This window comes from Apus apus, chromosome 2 (assembly GCF_020740795.1).
Source record: "Apus apus isolate bApuApu2 chromosome 2, bApuApu2.pri.cur, whole genome shotgun sequence".
NCBI classification, from domain to species: domain Eukaryota; kingdom Metazoa; phylum Chordata; class Aves; order Apodiformes; family Apodidae; genus Apus; species Apus apus.
The window spans coordinates 104,121,363-104,139,026 of NC_067283.1; the positions used below are offsets into that span (position 1 = coordinate 104,121,363).

A 17,664-nucleotide genomic window follows, 5' to 3' on the forward strand; every position below is an offset into this window, starting at 1 on the left:
CCCAGTGCCATGCACCTCTCTCCTTCTACTGAAGTCTCCTATAGCTCTGTAAGAATTAGCACCCTAAAAAGCAACAGACATATGGACTGGAAAAACATGGTCACAAATACTTACTTATTAATTGTTACTTATTAATTGCTGGTTTCTAGCTCCTATGCTTCAATACTAATTATTTGTTGCTTTTGCATATCCCAGCCCCAGATATTTTGTGCACTAAAGAATCAAAATGAAATTAAACAAAATCCCTGTAGCGAGCTGAAAAATCACATTCTTGCTTTTGTCACTTTATTTCATTTGATTTACAATGTTGACTGTGATGGCATTAGAAATGCACTTTCTAATTTTAGCCTTATATTAATTCTTATATAATCTTCAGCAGGACTGTATTATAATTATACAGCTATGCTGGCTTTCCTGATTAAACTTTCTTGGAAAGCTCTCTTGCCTTGGAAAAACAGCGATAAACAAAACTGTGGATGAACTTCCAGTGAAGTTGGTTCCCTGTAAGTTTGTTAAGCCAACAGAGAGCCAAGACAAGGAAACCTGAGGGCATGGCTACTCTTCTGCAAAATACTCTCCCTCTCAGTTATAAACCTTATTTTATCTGATTCCTTCATAGTAGTAGATTCAGAGAAGGAGCCACTTGTTTGCAGAGGCAGTAATTAACTCATAGTCAGGTAAGAAAGAAAACAGTTTTGTAAGCAAGAACTAGCTTGTTCTACTAGAACAAACAAAAAATGTTTCTCTTAATGCTAGTTTTAACCTAGGCTTCAGAATATACCATGCATATGAAATATATACAGAATCTACAATGGAGTTGTAGTCAGTCCACCATTTCTTTTTTTGGTCTTTTGCAACAGTACCACCTTATGATGCCAAAAAAAGAAACCAGTATGCAGCATCACTATTCCATGGTAAGTCACCTCAGCTGCAGTCAAGTGGGTTAATCAGGACTCAGCTATGAATTTAAAATGTGTTTTTCAGGACTTCCTCAACTTAGATGGATTGTCAATAAGAATCAGATCTTACTGACTCTTGTTAGCTTGATATTTCAGGAAAACGCAGCTTATAAAGCAAGCTGAACACTTTATTGGGACAAATCCTGCCCAGCACATCTGCTGCCTTTCTACTGTATCTTTTGCTCAGGAAAAACACAGCCTTCTCTCATTATCAGCCACGGAACAGCAGTGAATAGTAATTGGCTGATTTTCAAGCACAAATTAAATCCTACCTGCTTCTAGCTAGCCAGTCAGCAAGCCCTGCTGCCTGCATATCACTATATGTGAAAATTGCTTTTCAGAAAATGAAATTTTAAAGGCGCTTTCAAGTCCCATTAGCTTTCAATGAGGCTTAGACTACTAAGTGACTGAGGTGCAAATTTTATCTATAGCTCCCATGAGACTGATCAGTGCTTTGGCTGGCTTCTTATACCACTTCCTTCTATATTTAGAGGAGTCAGCACTAGACCTTTCACAAAATGAAGAAAAAGAAGAGAGTGACCTGTAAACTCTCTATCTCTTTCCAAATATAAAAAGAACATAAAAACATTTGGCTTGTAGAATGCCCTTTACAGTATACAGTAGTGATGAGCCACAGTCCTATTGTTTTACGAAAGATAGGAAAGCATCTCACAGCCCATAAAAATAAAAAAAACTACCCTCCATTCTCAATTCCCAGTTTAATATGGAGATGCTAAAAATATACATCCTTTGAGTAATGACAAAACTGATTATTCAAGATAATTTTTTCTTTAAAATTGCTCATTTCACAAAACTAGATGATCAGCTTGAAAATACATATTTTATAAGCATACACATTAGCTATTGACTACAGCTGGATCATTTCTCTTGTTGGCATTTCCTCTGATCCTATTCTGCAGTGATTTTGTGGATAGTCAGAAAGTTTTATGGGGATGTGGGTTTTTTTCCCCCCCGCCCTTTACTGATGCAGATCTAACTAGTCTGGAACAGCACACACCTCTGTGCATTATTTTGTCTGCATTATGGTACCATCTAAAAATCCCAGTCTGGGACTGGAGCTCCACTGTAGCGGGAACTGCATTAAATATTACATGCCCATGAATACACAAAAGGTATTTATGTCCTTCACAGTCACAATCCAAACATACCTTGAGAGACAAAAGGAAGCAAGGCTTGAATGAACTGAACAGGCGTGGTATATATGCAGCAGCCACAATATGCCAGCTCCCTCACCATTTCTGAATAATCTTACCTGTCCCTGCTTCACGTTATTATTTCCACCATGTTCAGGAACAAGTCATTGCTGGACTTAAATATGTTTTTAAGTCTGAGACCAGACTTGCAGCCTTAGCAGGTGCTATTTAAGACATTTTTATAACACTACAGCTAATGCTACCAGCTAATTTCCATCTAATAAAGTGTTACATACTTATTGATTGACACTTCTCCACAGCTAAATTCCCAATACTAGCTCAGTTTGCTCTGTATCAACAAAATAAAATGAAAATGTCATATGATTTCCTAAAGAATAAATAACACATTCCCCTAACACCTTTTAACTACTCACAGAAGTACTGCAGGCTGGGAACAGAGGAACTGACAGCAACAAAAATGGTCTGGATTTATCCAGTTAACCTGAGATTAAGCAAAGCTGAATGCAATAATAGCCGTGTACGCAGAAACACTGACGATTTATGTACCATTACGCCATTCAAGAAAGTTGCTTTTTCTGATCTTAACGGCAGAAAATAAAAACACCCAACAAAAGAATGTAGTTATAGTTTAAAATTAATTCAGTAAACTGAACAACTCTTTCTTTCATATCATTTGTTTGTCACACAGCAGGGATGTTAAATGGTCTGTTCCTCTCACTAACATTTTCTCAGACTAGGTTCATCTAGTAGCTTCCAAATTTTATATTACACGTAGCACTCACGGACGTTAGGGATCCCCTAGGGAGGGTGATGTAGGATACCTGAACAAAACCAGAGTCTTGAATCTTTACCTTGTGTCCTGGGTTGTGTCAGGATGAAGGCAATTTTCCTGATATTTTTTTTTTTGTTCAGTAAGCTTTCTTTTAACTAGCAGCAAGTTTTCCAGCTAGGGAACTGACAACACTGGAATGTTTATGTTACTGCTAAGATGCTAGGGTCACTTTGCTCTGCTTTTTTAATCTATGACCTCAGATGCTGAAGGAGCAAAAGAGTCGTGCCTGCAACCGTCCCATAGGAAGGAGTGGAGTAGGTGGACAGCAAAATGGACTATAGTATTCCATTCCATATACCTGCATAAGCTTAGTATAAGGTCAGAGATCACAGAAGTCAAGCCCTTGCTCCTTCTTTGCTTCTCTTCTTTCCATGGCTGAAGTCCAGGGAGGACTCTGTCTGTCCATCACTGTTGGTCCCCAGGTTCGTGCATCCCTGACCCTCATAACTCTCCCCTCAGCTCCTCTCTGCTCTGCCTCTCTCTCCAGCAGCTCCGGGACATTTCCGAACTGCTCACAGCTCAGGAGATGCTCTGGGAGTTGCTGGGGGTGAGGGGAGTCAACAGGGTTTTGCACATTCATGAACATACTTGTATATAATTGTATATAGTTTCTTTTACCATTAGTATTTAATTAATGTCTAGTTTAGTTTTCAAACCAGGAAGTCTCTCTCTTCTTATCTCTCTCCTTTCCCTACCTGGGTGAGAGGGGGAGGGGATCAAAAGCAGCTGTCACTGGTTCAATTGCCGATCCTAAGTCAAACTGTGACACCTTGAACAGCTTTTAAGGGAGCAGTTCTAGGCAATTGCTTGCAGGGAGTGGGTTTCAGTTTTTTCTGCTATGAAACAGGAATACTTTGAATAACTATAATTGTAACTAGAGGCCTTGATCTATTTTCCAGCAGAGTGTACTGGCTACAGAGAAACAGAGTTGGTCTCACTCGCACATGGACTCTCTTTCTCTCCATGCCCTACAGACAATTAATTGCTTAATTACAGTTAAGCATGTCAGGAGAACGATAAGTGAACTCATTTGGGTAACTGAGATACAGATTCAGATTGATTCAGGTTGAATAGCAATATGAGGTTTTGGTTCTCCGTCTGAGGTCACAGCTTTGACTGAAGGATTATTCCAGGAGCCTTGAGCCCATGCGTTTTGAAAGCAGTCCAACAGAAAGTTTCAGTTCAGCTGAATCGATGTATTGCAGCAAAAAAGCTGTTTTAGTTTCCAGTTTGTGCCTTCTTCTCAACGAGGGTGATTTGCATCATGGAAATATGAACACCTATTAATCACTCATTCTAAATAGCCTATCTAAGCTAGGAAAGACTAATGAATACGAAATTTATTTTGTGAGAAACATGCTGCCTGTAACATTTCCAACTTAAAAATCTTATATAATCAACTTGTTGAACTGGGTTCTTCGTACCAACATGCAATAGAGAATCAATTTTGATGATGGATGGAAGTTTAAGATAATTTTATCCCCTTCAGTTGAAGGTTCCTTAGGAAATGGACAAAAGAACCTAATTGGTCTTTCCCATTTCTACTTTCTATTTTCATGTTGAGTCAATTGTAAGTATCAGGATATAATAAAATCATCACTGTTCTCTAGCACAAAAATATGAGTTCATTTTGGCTACTCGTTTCTTTTATTTTTCCCCAAGGACCCTATTTTGAAGGAATGTTGCTCATACTTGTGAGTAAGATATTTAGATGCTGTAGTTTTTAAACTTGTGCTGGGAGTTAAGTGCATTAACAAACACCTCATGCAGATGAACAAACACAATAATTTAGTCTACATTAAAGCATACGTAAAAATGCTAGCAAAAGTTAAAAAAAAAGGTAATAATTTATTATCCTTATAAGTATCTCATGAGTGTAATGTATCACTCACAAGATATGTTTCTGTTTAAGACTGGAGAACTTTGGTACATTTTCTTCCTGAGCCATAGAAATAGTCCGAATCAAACAAATATTAGAATTATAGAATGGTTAAGGTTAGAAGGGACCTTAAAGTCACCCATGAGTACCATGTCTTGTGAATATGAAGCTGCTCCTATCTATCTGTAGAGTGCCTCATCTATACTGTACTCCTAGGGAGGTGGCCTGTAGCAGACCCCCACTGTAATGTCACCTCTCCTTGCTTTCCCTTTAATCTTAACCCGTAAATTCTCAGTTTGCTCCTCATCTATCCCCAGGGAGAGTTCCATGCATTCCAGCTGGTCTTTGACATAGAGGGCAACACCCCCACCTCGTCTCCCCTGCCTGTTCTTCCCTACATTCTGATGCTCCAGTTGTAAAAGCCATCCCACCAGGTCTCCATGATGCCAATAAGATCATAGCCCTGCAGGCACACATACATCTTCAACTCTTCCTGTTTATTCCCCATGCTGTATTTGCATAGAGGCATCTAAGCTGGGTCTCCAGTGAACGTAATTGACTAGCTGGAGGAGCTGGGATTTTATTATGCTGCACCTCAGGTGCTCCCCTGCTGATCCACACCCTGACTATAGGCTCTGGGCACCTATTCCTGGTGCCAGCATGACATTGCAATTGATCAGTGCGGGATGAAATGAGGTTACTTACCCCCAGCCCCATCAGTTTAAAGCCCTCTTCATCAGCTTGGCTAGCCCATGTCCAAGGATGCTCTTCCCCTTTTCTGACAGGTGGATCCCTTCAGCCTCCAGCAGACCAGGTGTGTCAAAGCTGGTCCCATGACCCAGACAGCCAAAACCCCTGGCTGTAGCACCAGCCACGCAGCCAGCTGGATTTGCTGGATCCGATTGGCCCTGTCTATCCCCTTGCCTTTGACTGTCAAGATTGATGAAAATGCTACCTGTGCTCCAGAGTTCTTAACTGCTGCTCCCAGGGCTCAGTAATCCTTTTTAACGTTCTTAATACTGCTAGTGGCTGCACCAGTGGTACCCACATGAAACACCAGGAGTGGGTATTAGTCAGATCAAGATGATACGTGAGGGTCATTAACAAACAAATGAAGGTAATTTAAAAATAAATGTGTATTGGGTATTGTTCTTTTTAACTTCAAGATAATCATGGTAAAAATTAAATTTGCATGACAACAAATTCTCTTAGCACTATTGTTATTTTTAGGAGCAACTTGGTTATCTTCAGCACTTCCAGTAGGAAAGGGCAACATTAACAATTTTATTATTATTTTTTTAATATTTAATGGGAGACTGCAGTGTTTTATGTACACTGTAAACAAGAGAGGCCATTCTAACATGTGGAGAGTATTTGTACTTAGTAGAGACATAGTAACATGAGGAAGTCTGCAACAGAATGAGATTTAGCAGCAGCAGAGAGAATTTCCACAAAGTCCACATCTGAATACACAACTGCATGGAAGAATCCAGAAGGACAGGGAAAGAAATTAATCCAATAAGCTTGTATTTAATTTTTTTCAAAGGCAGTGCTTCAAAATCACCCAGACTGTCATGTGCATTGGTGGCCATATTGATACAGAGACTCAGTTGCCACAGAAGGATACAAAATATGACAGGTTTCAAAGATTTGGATATGGTGACAAGACAAAAATAAGCTACCTTAGTTGTTTCTTAGTAAATTTGTTTCTGAAATACATTCTGTTTGTATATTTGCTAGACTCCCTCTTTTTCTTTTTTTTCCTTTTTTTTTTTTTTTTCAGCCAGTGAGAAGATGAAAAGCCTTCTTAAACCTGCTGCCAAGCTTCCTCCAGGCTGCTGAAGACAGGCTGGAAAATGAACTTCACAGAAAAAAAAATATTCTTTGACTATGTGATTTTCCTGACAAACTGCATTTCTTTGCTCCCTCTTCTACTTTAGCATTAAGCTTCACTGATTGACAGGCACTTGAACAGTGTCAGAAGTGGGCCAGGTACCTTCCCCATGAAGTCCTATTTACAGCTGATTCTGATACAGGGATGGAAACCCTATCATCAAACATCAGCTTCCCATAATTCTCATCCGCCCCAAAATACAGGTATTGGAGGTACATTTTTAAGGCTGAGGTTGTATACGTCTTCCTTGTACAAAAAAAAAAAAAAAAAAAAAAAAAAAGGGATTCTAGTGCATAATATATGTAATTAGGTCTTTGAGAAGTAAATACATTACAACATGGCCACCTCCATAATGTTCTTTTCTGAAGGTGTGTTTGGCTGACACAGTTTGCTCAGCTCTTGAGTTTTAGGAAGATTGTAACTGCCGTGTTTGCAGGTCATATTTTATAGTTACATTTTTTAAAAATAAGACAATCATATAATACTTTTCATACAAGCTTTTATCTTCTACAATATAACCTTGAAACATTTCCTTTTGCCTGACTCACCTCTTTGTCTACTTAATTGTTGTAGACTCGCATTTCTCTTGCTTCTTAACTCTGATATGCAGAGGGTTGTTGTAACTATTCTAGACTGACTTCACAATAGAGAAACCAAACCTGTATCTTGTCTTTGAGACAGGGATCTACACTCTGAAGACCTTTATGTCTGATTTCAAAGATTTTCCAAAAGTTTATGAAAGGCAGGCAGGTACTTTATGCAAAATGTAGCCACACATATATGAAGAAGAATGTAAGGGGCTCTACCTAGTTTTCCAAGAATGTTGCTGTTTCATTTCGTTTGACACAAAGATTCAGAGAAGTGACACACTGCAGCAGAGCCTAAGCCAATGTTGTATCTATTAGAAAATTTTGCTAACTTTGCATTTACAGCCTTCTACACTTAATGGAAAGCAACATGGGCACCTCATTCCCTGTACAGACAAAACTACCACACAGCTGATTAAGACAAAGACAGGATAAAAAAATAATCATGGAAATGGTGAAAGATAACTGTTTTAACATGGTTATCATTAAAATCCTGTTACAAACAAAGAGGCAGGGAGAATCTCTGGTATTCTCATGTACCATACTGTGACAACTGTTGAAAAGTGTCGACTTTGATGGTTAGCAGTTTTTACTACACACTGCCTGTTTTTGTCCTCAGCACTAGTAAAAGTACCAACTTTAAAAAGATGTACAAATATTGCAGTTGTTATAATCAGTCTTTGATGGGAAACAGCAGTAAGTGAGCCTTGGTGAATTTGCCATATCATAGAATCATAGAATCCTAGGGGTTGGAAGGGACCTCAAAAGATCATCTAGTCCAACCCCCCTGCCAGAGCAGGGTCACCTAGAGTACATCACATAGGAACGTGTCCAGGTGGGTTTTGAATGTCTCCAGCGAAGGAGACTCCACAACCTCTCTGGGCAGCCTGTTCCAGTGCTCTGTCACTCTCACAGTAAAAAAAAAAATTCTGATATTCACCTTAAACCTCCTGTGCTCCAATTTGTATCCATTACTCCTTGTCCTATCACTGGTCATCACTGAAAAAAGCTTAACTCCATCTTCTTGACACTCACCCTTTACATATTTGTAAACATTGATGAGGTCACCCCTCAGTCTCCTTTTGTCCAAACTAAAGAGACACAGCTCTCTCAGCCTTTCCTCATAAGGGAGATGTTCACAATACATCCTAGAGATATCACTTCCATATGTAAAGGGTCTACTACTAGAAATGTAACTTCTTTGCCATTTTTCACCACTATCGCAGAACAGGTGAAGGACATGTTTCAGAAAGCCTTGTCTACTCAACATAGTGCTTAAGAATGTGTTTATTCTCTTCCCTGAAGACAGATGGCTTCAATCACCTTTTTAACGTTTTGATGATGAAGAAGTAAAGAATCGCATCAAACACAGTTGAATCTTCAAGATTAATAGAGGCATATAGAATTCAATCACTTCCTATATATATATCAGGAAATCAGCCTGACTACCCTACATTGTCAAAAAATGACAGCATACACGAAGCTGAAAAATCATGGAGAGCTTTGTTGTTTTTCAGTTCTTGAAGCAATTTCAAATGTTAATTTTCATCTGGAGGCTAAAGTCATAGCAGCTAAAGTTTCTTTGTAAAGATATGTCTGGAGCTTCCACACTGTTGTAGTTCTGACAACCTTTTGCAATATAAAAACAAAAAAACATGCCAAGGAAGTTAAGGGTATTATTATTCAAAGCAATACTTCAGCTTCAGATGCCTGTAAGGGAACTTCCAGTTTGAACACAAATTTATTTTTGTTTCTGAAAAATCTTATTAAAATGTTCACACAACATATACAGTTGTGTGCACGAAGAAAGATGCATTTTGTAGAAAAAGAATATGAAAAGGGTTATGACAGTGGCAAATTTATGCTGCTGTAGTGAAGAATAAACATTGTCATTGTAAATATTTATTTATTTTCAGAAGTTTGTAACTCATACCTAAAACACTCCTCCTTACTGAAACTGGACTTGATGTCTGTTTAAGCAGCAATCCACAACACAAAACAGTTTAGAATCTGCTTTACAATTTACTATACAGACAAAAAAGAGGTTGAAAAGCTACACTGGGCTATTCTATCTAAAGCTTCTTTATATTCAAGACTGACTTTTTAGAGTCATTAAGATACACTCTGAAGTACTCCAACAAAACATGTTATATTTGGTTCCTCTGCATGCTGCAGCAAGCTGAGACAATCTGACCCGTGAGAAATATTGACAAGTCAGAGATGCACAAATGAACGTAGGTCATATACAAAGCCATGCAGTTTGCATGCAAGTACCTGCTGTTACACAGGATTGAGCTGCTCAGGAACCAGCCCTGCTGGCAATAGCAATGAGTGCTGCTGTAAAACTATATGAACATCCATTTTTCACTCATAATTTATAGTTGCTCATGGAGTGATGGAGGAAGCATTACAAAACCTTTGATAGAGACTAGGTAAAATAAGTTAAGTCATAGCTCAGTTAACTATATGAACTTCAGGGACACAGAACAAGTAAATACAAAACATATTATTTTTTTCTGCTTAGTAATCAGGATGAGATATACTAGTTCAACAACAGTCACCCAACAATAAGAATATCCAGCAGCATGTCTGAGAATGAGTTCCATAGAGATATTCAACCTAAAGCTCTCACTAAAAGACCTGGTTAAAATTAATTGATCACCTAAGTTCCGGGAAAAAACCTAGCTGCCAGTAAATTGAACAGATCATACAAGCGCTCAATATTCTGCTATAAAATAATTTTAAAGAATTATATCCATGGCAACAAGAGGTGTATAAAACAAAGTAGTGAGTTTTGAATTGCACCAGCCTGCTGGTTCTGCATAACCCAATATGCTGGCTTGTGATGAGGGATTTTTGTTAATCATGGTGCCTCAGATGCAGGATCCCATCTGTTGATGCCAATTACAGCAGATCACCAAAAGTCTTTATAAGCTTTAAATTCAGTCTCCCCCTCACATTACACCTGTCACATATAGGAAAAGTGAAGTTAATCTAATTGAAATTGCACACTCTGAATCTATTACCCTTAAAATGGAAGTAAAACCTTTTTTGATTATTAGCTGAGAAAGACTCCATTAGGTAAGTATTTAAAAAATGTTTCGACCTCCAGTTCAAATTACCAGCAGGTTGCTATGAATGCCAAGGTTGAAAGATAACAGTCTGTATGTCAAACTCTGGTTAGTATGGAAGACAGTAACTCTTCAATAAACTGGTGATTATGCAGCTCCCAGCTCTATTAAAAGTATCTTGGTAGTCTATTACTAACTGATTAAATTTGCCACTTTTTCACTTCAAACGATTATATTTGCTCATTAACACTTGATATGTTGAATACAGCTTAAGAAGAACATAGGAAAATCAAGTATCAATCATTCTAACTCTTCAGAGATTTAAAACTGACTCATGTAATGATATTTTCCTTCAAAGAACAATAGGCATGTGCTCTTATTAAAGTTGTGGTGGAGGAGAAATGGGAGAATGGGAAAAGTTATTTAAAGATTGATGTAAAATAGACATCAAAGGACTTAAACGTGCAACTTAACTACTGTGCTACATTGATGCATTTATGCATATCTATATGAAAGTGCGTTCTAAAGCAGAGCATGAGAATTGTTGGCTATACTGCAAGCCCTGGCTCATGACAGGCTTAGTAAGGAAGATGTACAGACACGTAGTTTGTTTGACATGTGAAACATGTCTTTCATTTCAAAGTTAATGCAGAGTCTTAAAGGAGCTCTAGAGATTGTTCCCTGTTACCTTATCACATTAGCAAAAGACAGAGACTGCATCTTAGTGCAAGTGTTACTATTGTGCAAAGACTTTGTCTGGAAGCTGGGATGCTGGAAAATAACACTAACTAGCCTTTACACAGCTGCATTTATCAGGATATTGCAGAGAACTATAAAAAGCAGATGAGTATTTTTAAACCTGTTCTGCAGATGGGCAAGCTGAGACAGAGAAAGGAAAAGGAACTTTACCATGATTCTACATCAGGCTGGGGACAGAGCCAGAGAGAATACATAAACCTCTTGAGATCAGTGCTCTCCCTTCCTCCAAAACTGAGATACAAATCTGCTTCCCAACTGGTCTTAAAAAATAAGATGTCAAAGATGTAATCCACCAAAAAACCCACCAAAAAATGCAGCCAGATAATTTTGAAATTTCTGTATGTTGTAGGCCCATTTAAAAATGAATTTTGTATTCTTCAGAGAGTCAGTTTCTTACTCATTACACCATGGGAGGGGTTAGGCATCCCTGGGTGTATTTAGTTGCACCCACACAGAAGAAACTGATGAGACCTGCCCCACAGAATGACAGCTGAAACAGTCATATATCCTTCACAACTTAGAAGACTTATTTGTACTCTATTTATTTTCCTTCTTGACTGGGTACTTCTTGATACCATACCAGGAAAAAAGTGTGGCAATGTTGGGACTCGTTGGTGGATATGGTGCATAGACTTTCAGTACATTATTAATACATTATACTTGGCTTTAAGAGCTAAAATTAAAAAAACCCTCAGGTTTGGCATTTGCTATTCAAGTATTATGATGAGTGATAAAGCTGCATTTAAGCTTGCTTCAGATAGGAATTGCCTATGTTTATCAGAAAGCTGTCAAGGAGATCTGGTGAACCTCCTGATGAAAACAACTGCATTACAGGCTGCAAGTAAAATATGTAACATTTCACTTTAGGATTCAGTTAAAAGTGAAAACACGAGCATCAATAGCTAAAGGTTAAATAGAACACACCATTTCTTCTCACAAGAGGAGGGTGTAAAAGCCCAAAGGGAATTAAGCACATGCTGCATTTTTGTCCTAGTTTTCCTGTCTGGCTCATTTCTAGAAAGACTGTGGACTGAGGAATGGGGTGGGTTGGTAGCAGAAGTGGAAGAATAAGCTCATATAAATGGCTCATATTCTAAGAACACAAAGTCTAATTCTGGTTTAAAAGTGTAATCTCGACAGTAGTGAGGTGGATCTAGAAATAAAATCTGTGTCCTGCCCCACTGTCATCTGACACAAAGCAGCACCTCATTTGGGTGTCGCGAGCTGAAGTACAGAACATACAGAAGAGATACGAAGCCTACCAGTGGAAGAAGTGGGGACTGGAGGGTGGAGGTTACTTAGGGGACAACTGAAATCACAGTAAGAGCTCTTATTTGATGTAGCCAACATTCTCTCTGTTTTGATAAAAAGTCATTAAAAAGTATATGTGACCTCCATATCCAATACATGGTAAGATTATTCTGAGTATATTACACTCAGCTCTACAGCTGTCTCTATTTAAAGATTGGGCATGTATTGAAATAAACTACGTGGGTTTAGCTCAACTTCTTCAGAGCCATGGGCAAAGGCAGGAAGCTCTGTCATAGAATACCTATCGCAGAGAAGATTCCCTCCAAGCAGTGGAAAAGCAATCAAATTTTCACAGGTATATTATGAGATTGGTATTGTTCAGTATTTTGATTAAGCAGTCACATAAGACTCATCTTTCCCACCTGTTCCAGCTCTGAACTCAACCAAAAAATAAATAAGAACTGCATAATAATGGGCAAATTATGGCACTGAAGGCAAGTACAAATTGAAAATAATTTGCACGTTGACAAAGGAATAGGTTCTTGTTCACAAGCAAGTTTTAAAATGATGACCTGTAAATTTGTCTCTCTAGATCCTTTTGAAGCATCCCTCTGAAAGCATAATATGTTTTTGGGTCCTTTACTTAAAACTTGCTAACTGAAATGTTTTGTTTTCAAAGAACCTGAAGCCTATTTAACATTGAACAACTAAGAGAAAAAAAATTTTCATGTCACTGCTGCCTCTGAAAAGTTTACTCAATATTTCTACCATGACATTTCTTTTTTTCATGACTAACAACAATTTGAGTAACTTCTGCCAAAAAAGGATGTGTTTTGCCTTTCTACTCAAAACCTATTTGAACACAAAGGTAAAGGACTGCTTACTTGACATACCTGAAAATTAGGTAATAACTCAGTTTGCTTACTTCTACCTAAGTGACTGCGCCTACTCTGCCCTGGATATTGACTGTGGCAAGAATGCATATCAGAGAGTATAAACTGTAACCCAAATACCAAAACCCATTAACCAAAAAGAAAGGGTCACAAACTTACCTTGTGTGGCAATGTAGTGATTTGGTCTATGATAACCCTGAAATAAAAATAAATAATTAAATGTAAGCAATATGCACCGCAGCTATGCTGCTATGAGTAGAACTTGATTTAGAGTGGTATTCAGTAAAAATCACAACAATACAGATATTGTTTTAGACAGAAAAGTTCTTTCCATTGGAGGAAGGAAAAGAGAGAAAGGGAACAAGAAGTAAATGTGTTTTCTGCCAGATATTTAAGTTGCAACCTTGCACATTAGGGAACAGAAGTAATAGGTTCTTCCAGTCCCTTGTTGGCTCTGCTGAAAATGAACAGCATGAAATCCTCTCTATCACTTGCAGCTAGTGGCATCAGATGCTCATGGAGTTTGAGATATACCTCCAAGCTATTGCTATTGAGTGCAAAGCCTATCCCTTTTTTAACAGCTAAAGAACACTATATTTGCATTCAGTCTGGAGAAGAGTGGGGGGATGTTCACTCTGTCCACTGTGATTTATGGTTTAGCTCTGAACAGTATAAGGGAGGGTAAATTCTTTGACTAAATTGTTCGGTATGAACACCCTTGTTCACATCTAAATAGGAAGAACATAAAACAATTCTATATTACTCTGATGACAAGAGCAAAATAATTACAAGCTGGTTGTGCAATAAAGACTAATACTCTATGGATTCTGTGTAACATTGAATAGGTTGCCAATACAGAACAATAAATTTTTTTTTAGTATTTGAGGTCCTGATGTGATGAGAGTTTCACCAAAGGTTTAGATCCTGCACTAGGATGTCACTAAATTCAGTTATACTAGAGTTAATCTTTTAATAATGGTTACAATGCGTTGTTAGTCATCAAGAGGAAAAACTTAAAGCTGCAACTTGCAAGCCATTGCAATTTCTTTGTATAAGAATGTAGTAATGGAAAATGGAAAAGAACCAAACCAGCTGAAAATACCTTGAATGTTATGGAAAGAATAACATGAATTACATAATTTATTCCTTTACATGCCTTTGGAGCAAAATTTGGAAGTCCATGAACTGAGAATTTTTCAGATAGCTACAGAGATACTTTCTTCTGTTACGTGTTATCTAATATCCCTAGTGGCTAGGATCAAATAATTCTGTTTCCCACTGGAAAAAAAGAATAGAAAAAATACAGCATAATCATTGCCCTTGTCTTTTTTATCCAAGAAAATGTCATAGTGACTGTAATGGTGCCATTCCCTTATTAACATGTTTATTCTACAACACGGCAATTGTACTAATAACTGCCAGCAAGAGTAAAATTGCAGCTGCTTCCGTAGAAGAAAAATAAGCATTTCTAATGGAAATCTGACTGGCAAGATTATAAACAGGAAATGCTGTGCTTTGTGGTATAGCTGTCCTGGGACTACGTCTGCAGTCCTCCAAGCTTTGCAATGAAGCCATCTGCTAAGGATGAGGGAGAGAATTTTTCAGTTCTCACCCATTGTTTCTTTTAGGCCCACATTCTCTCCTTTCTCTTGTACTTCTATAAGCAAAAAAAAGGTTGGCATGCAGCTATTTTAAATGAGATTGAATGATCCAAATCCTTATTCCTCACATCTTTTAGAGTGAGATCAAAATCTGACACAAGAACCTAGTAGCCTAAAATGAGAACAATACTGAATGCTGGAGAAAGTGTGAAAGTTAATTGCAGTCTAGGTCCTCAAAGTGAACTCCATCATTCCTTTCATGGCAAATTACTCCCTTCAGAGTACAGTGAGACATCTAACTAAATATATTTCCATATGTGCCTTTCTTCTTGGTGATTGTGCTATTCTTGCAAACAGCAAGGGACAGAGCAGAAATCTAAGCTTAACTTAATGGTTCTTGAAGATGCTAATAAACATAAACAGGAGATGTCTTCAGAAACTTACTGCTTCAGAGTTCAGATTGTTACAACTGAAGTACCTACTTTTCTTGTATAGCTCTTTCTTGCAGAGTTCCTCCACACTCTCAGAAAAAAACATCTGTTACATTCCTGTTTCATATTGGTGATTAAATTTGAACTGCAAACTGTGACACCATTTTTCAAAGATGCCACTGTTGAACAAGAAATCTTCAGCAGTTTCCTATGAATCACAGAAGCAACACTAGCTTTACTTAGCCTAACATCTAGCACTCCATGTAAATGATAAAATTGTTATCTTTGCTGTCCATAGATTTCTGGTTTTGGATAGTATTGACTTTCTAACGATTTTCAGTCCTACTTTTGAGTTTATTCTTTTAACCAAAAACACCTTGTCTCTTAAAGAATTTATTCTAATGTAAAACATTAAGTTAACATGATGCAGAATGAACAAAGAAGCCACCTTCAATAATTAAACAGCCTACATATTTAATGAAATGTCTTGCTTGCATTAGAAGTACTGGTTAACAGCTGCGGAATATACTTTGAAGGCGACTTAAAAGTGCAGAGATGACAAGAGATTGCAAATCTCTGCATTAGGCATTACAGAGTTTTGTCACATTAATATGCAAACAGCTTTCTTTTAAACGTGGAATGATGCCAAGCTGTTGACAGAAAGTGAAAACATTTTGTTAGCCCATAGAAGCACTATCAGGCAAAGTAGCCATACAGTGTTGCTGGCAAGATTTCATTGCAGTGGCAGTTGGAGGAAATGACTCATTTGCTTATAGACAACACCTTTGAGGCTTTTTTTTTTCCTTTAGTGTACACCTAGCTTCCAAACACAGTACTTTCCAACAATGTTTCGCAGCTGACACGAGTTGTGATATCTATTACAAATTATGAACAATGTGAGAATAATAAGAACTCCATCCTTGACTTGATGTTAAGTTTGTTGACTACATCAGTATACGCACATCAATATAATTTCCATTGATGTAATCGGAACTTGTCTCCCCTTCAATGGGCTGCAATCTCACTCGAGAATGATCATCTGAAACAGGAACAATGGAGAGAAAAAGAATTAAAGGCACAGTCAATAACAAAGCCTTCATCAAAATACCACTTTCAAGTCAAACTAAAATCTCAGTGTTTGCAAGTTCATGCTTGTTTTGTTGCCCATGAAAACACTGTATCTACATTTAATCCTCATTTCAGTCATTCACAAGGTTTTCCAAATCCCCTGATTTTCAAACTGAATGTCTGAAATATTTCAAATTGGAAATCCATTGCAATGATGGTTTTTGCCCCCCTTTTGTCAATAAAATACATTACATGAACATTGTCAAAGGTTTAGTTTTTTAGGAAATGCCTCTGCCAGTACTCAAAATAAGCTGAAGTCATTTTACAGGACATACTGCCACCTCACAATTTCTGAAGGAGACTCATTATGTTTTCAGTAAGGGAGATAGCAAAATAAGGTAAGTACAAAACCCATGAAGTCAGATAATGGCTTTGTCACTGAATTTTGTTCCACCATGGCCACCTATATCTACCCAGGAATGTGCACACTTTCATCTCTATTTTCTAAATGCTGGTACAAAACAGCATGGCATTATTTTGTTTCTTATCAGCTGCCTCATTTTCTTTATGATACCACAGCAGTGATCAAGAAGTGCTAGAGGCTAGTTCCTCCCCCAGAAAAACTCTGTAATCTGGCAGTGCTTTTTCTTCTTTGAGACTTCACAGGCTCCTCTTGTTTCTCTTGGTTCAAAAACAATCAAACACAATGACTTTTCAAGAAAGCTGCACAAGTTGTAGATAAACTAATTTGAGGGTATGATCTCAAGAATGGAGAGATGGTAGACACTGTACTGCTGCTTTGTTTACAGGTTACCTGTGTAATTAGATATCTCTGCAGTATTGTTTTTGAATGCTGTTTGCTTATCTGAGCTAATAATACTTGCAGCTGATGACAGACCATTCTGACCATCATTATTTTGTTGTAAATGTAAAGAAGCACTATAGCACCTGAAACTTGCCATCCATGTTCTGAATAGCTAATCCTACAAGATGACAAATTAATGAAAGAAACCGAAGTGGCTAAAAAAAACAAGAGGCTTGGCAGCCAGGCCCATAATTCTAAAATGCCACCTCACTTAAGAAAGATAATTAACTACCTTAGGAACTTTCTAAGCTCCAGACAAGTCTGTTGCTTGAAAGCAGTACACAGTTCTGGGACCTGATCTAACTTTTGCTGAAGTCAGCAAATTCCAGAAGTCAAGCTTGCTTGGACTCATGGAATCAAAACATCCATGTTTTAATTATTTCCTGCATCACTGACTTA

At 37.8% G+C, this 17,664-nt stretch overlaps 1 protein-coding gene across 7 annotated transcripts in view; it reads right to left on the reverse strand.

The window, feature by feature from the left end:
• Positions 1–17,664, reverse strand: part of PTPRM (protein tyrosine phosphatase receptor type M) — a 469,539-nt gene that overhangs the window by 39,638 nt on the left and 412,237 nt on the right. For all 7 annotated transcript variants that reach the window (XM_051611050.1, XM_051611049.1, XM_051611048.1 and 4 more), the window contains 2 exons: positions 16,295–16,371; positions 13,460–13,496 (listed from right to left, as the gene is read on the reverse strand). In XM_051611050.1, coding sequence (XP_051467010.1) covers positions 13,460–13,496; positions 16,295–16,371 — 114 coding nt within the window. The remainder of the gene's footprint in view (positions 1–13,459; positions 13,497–16,294; positions 16,372–17,664) is intronic.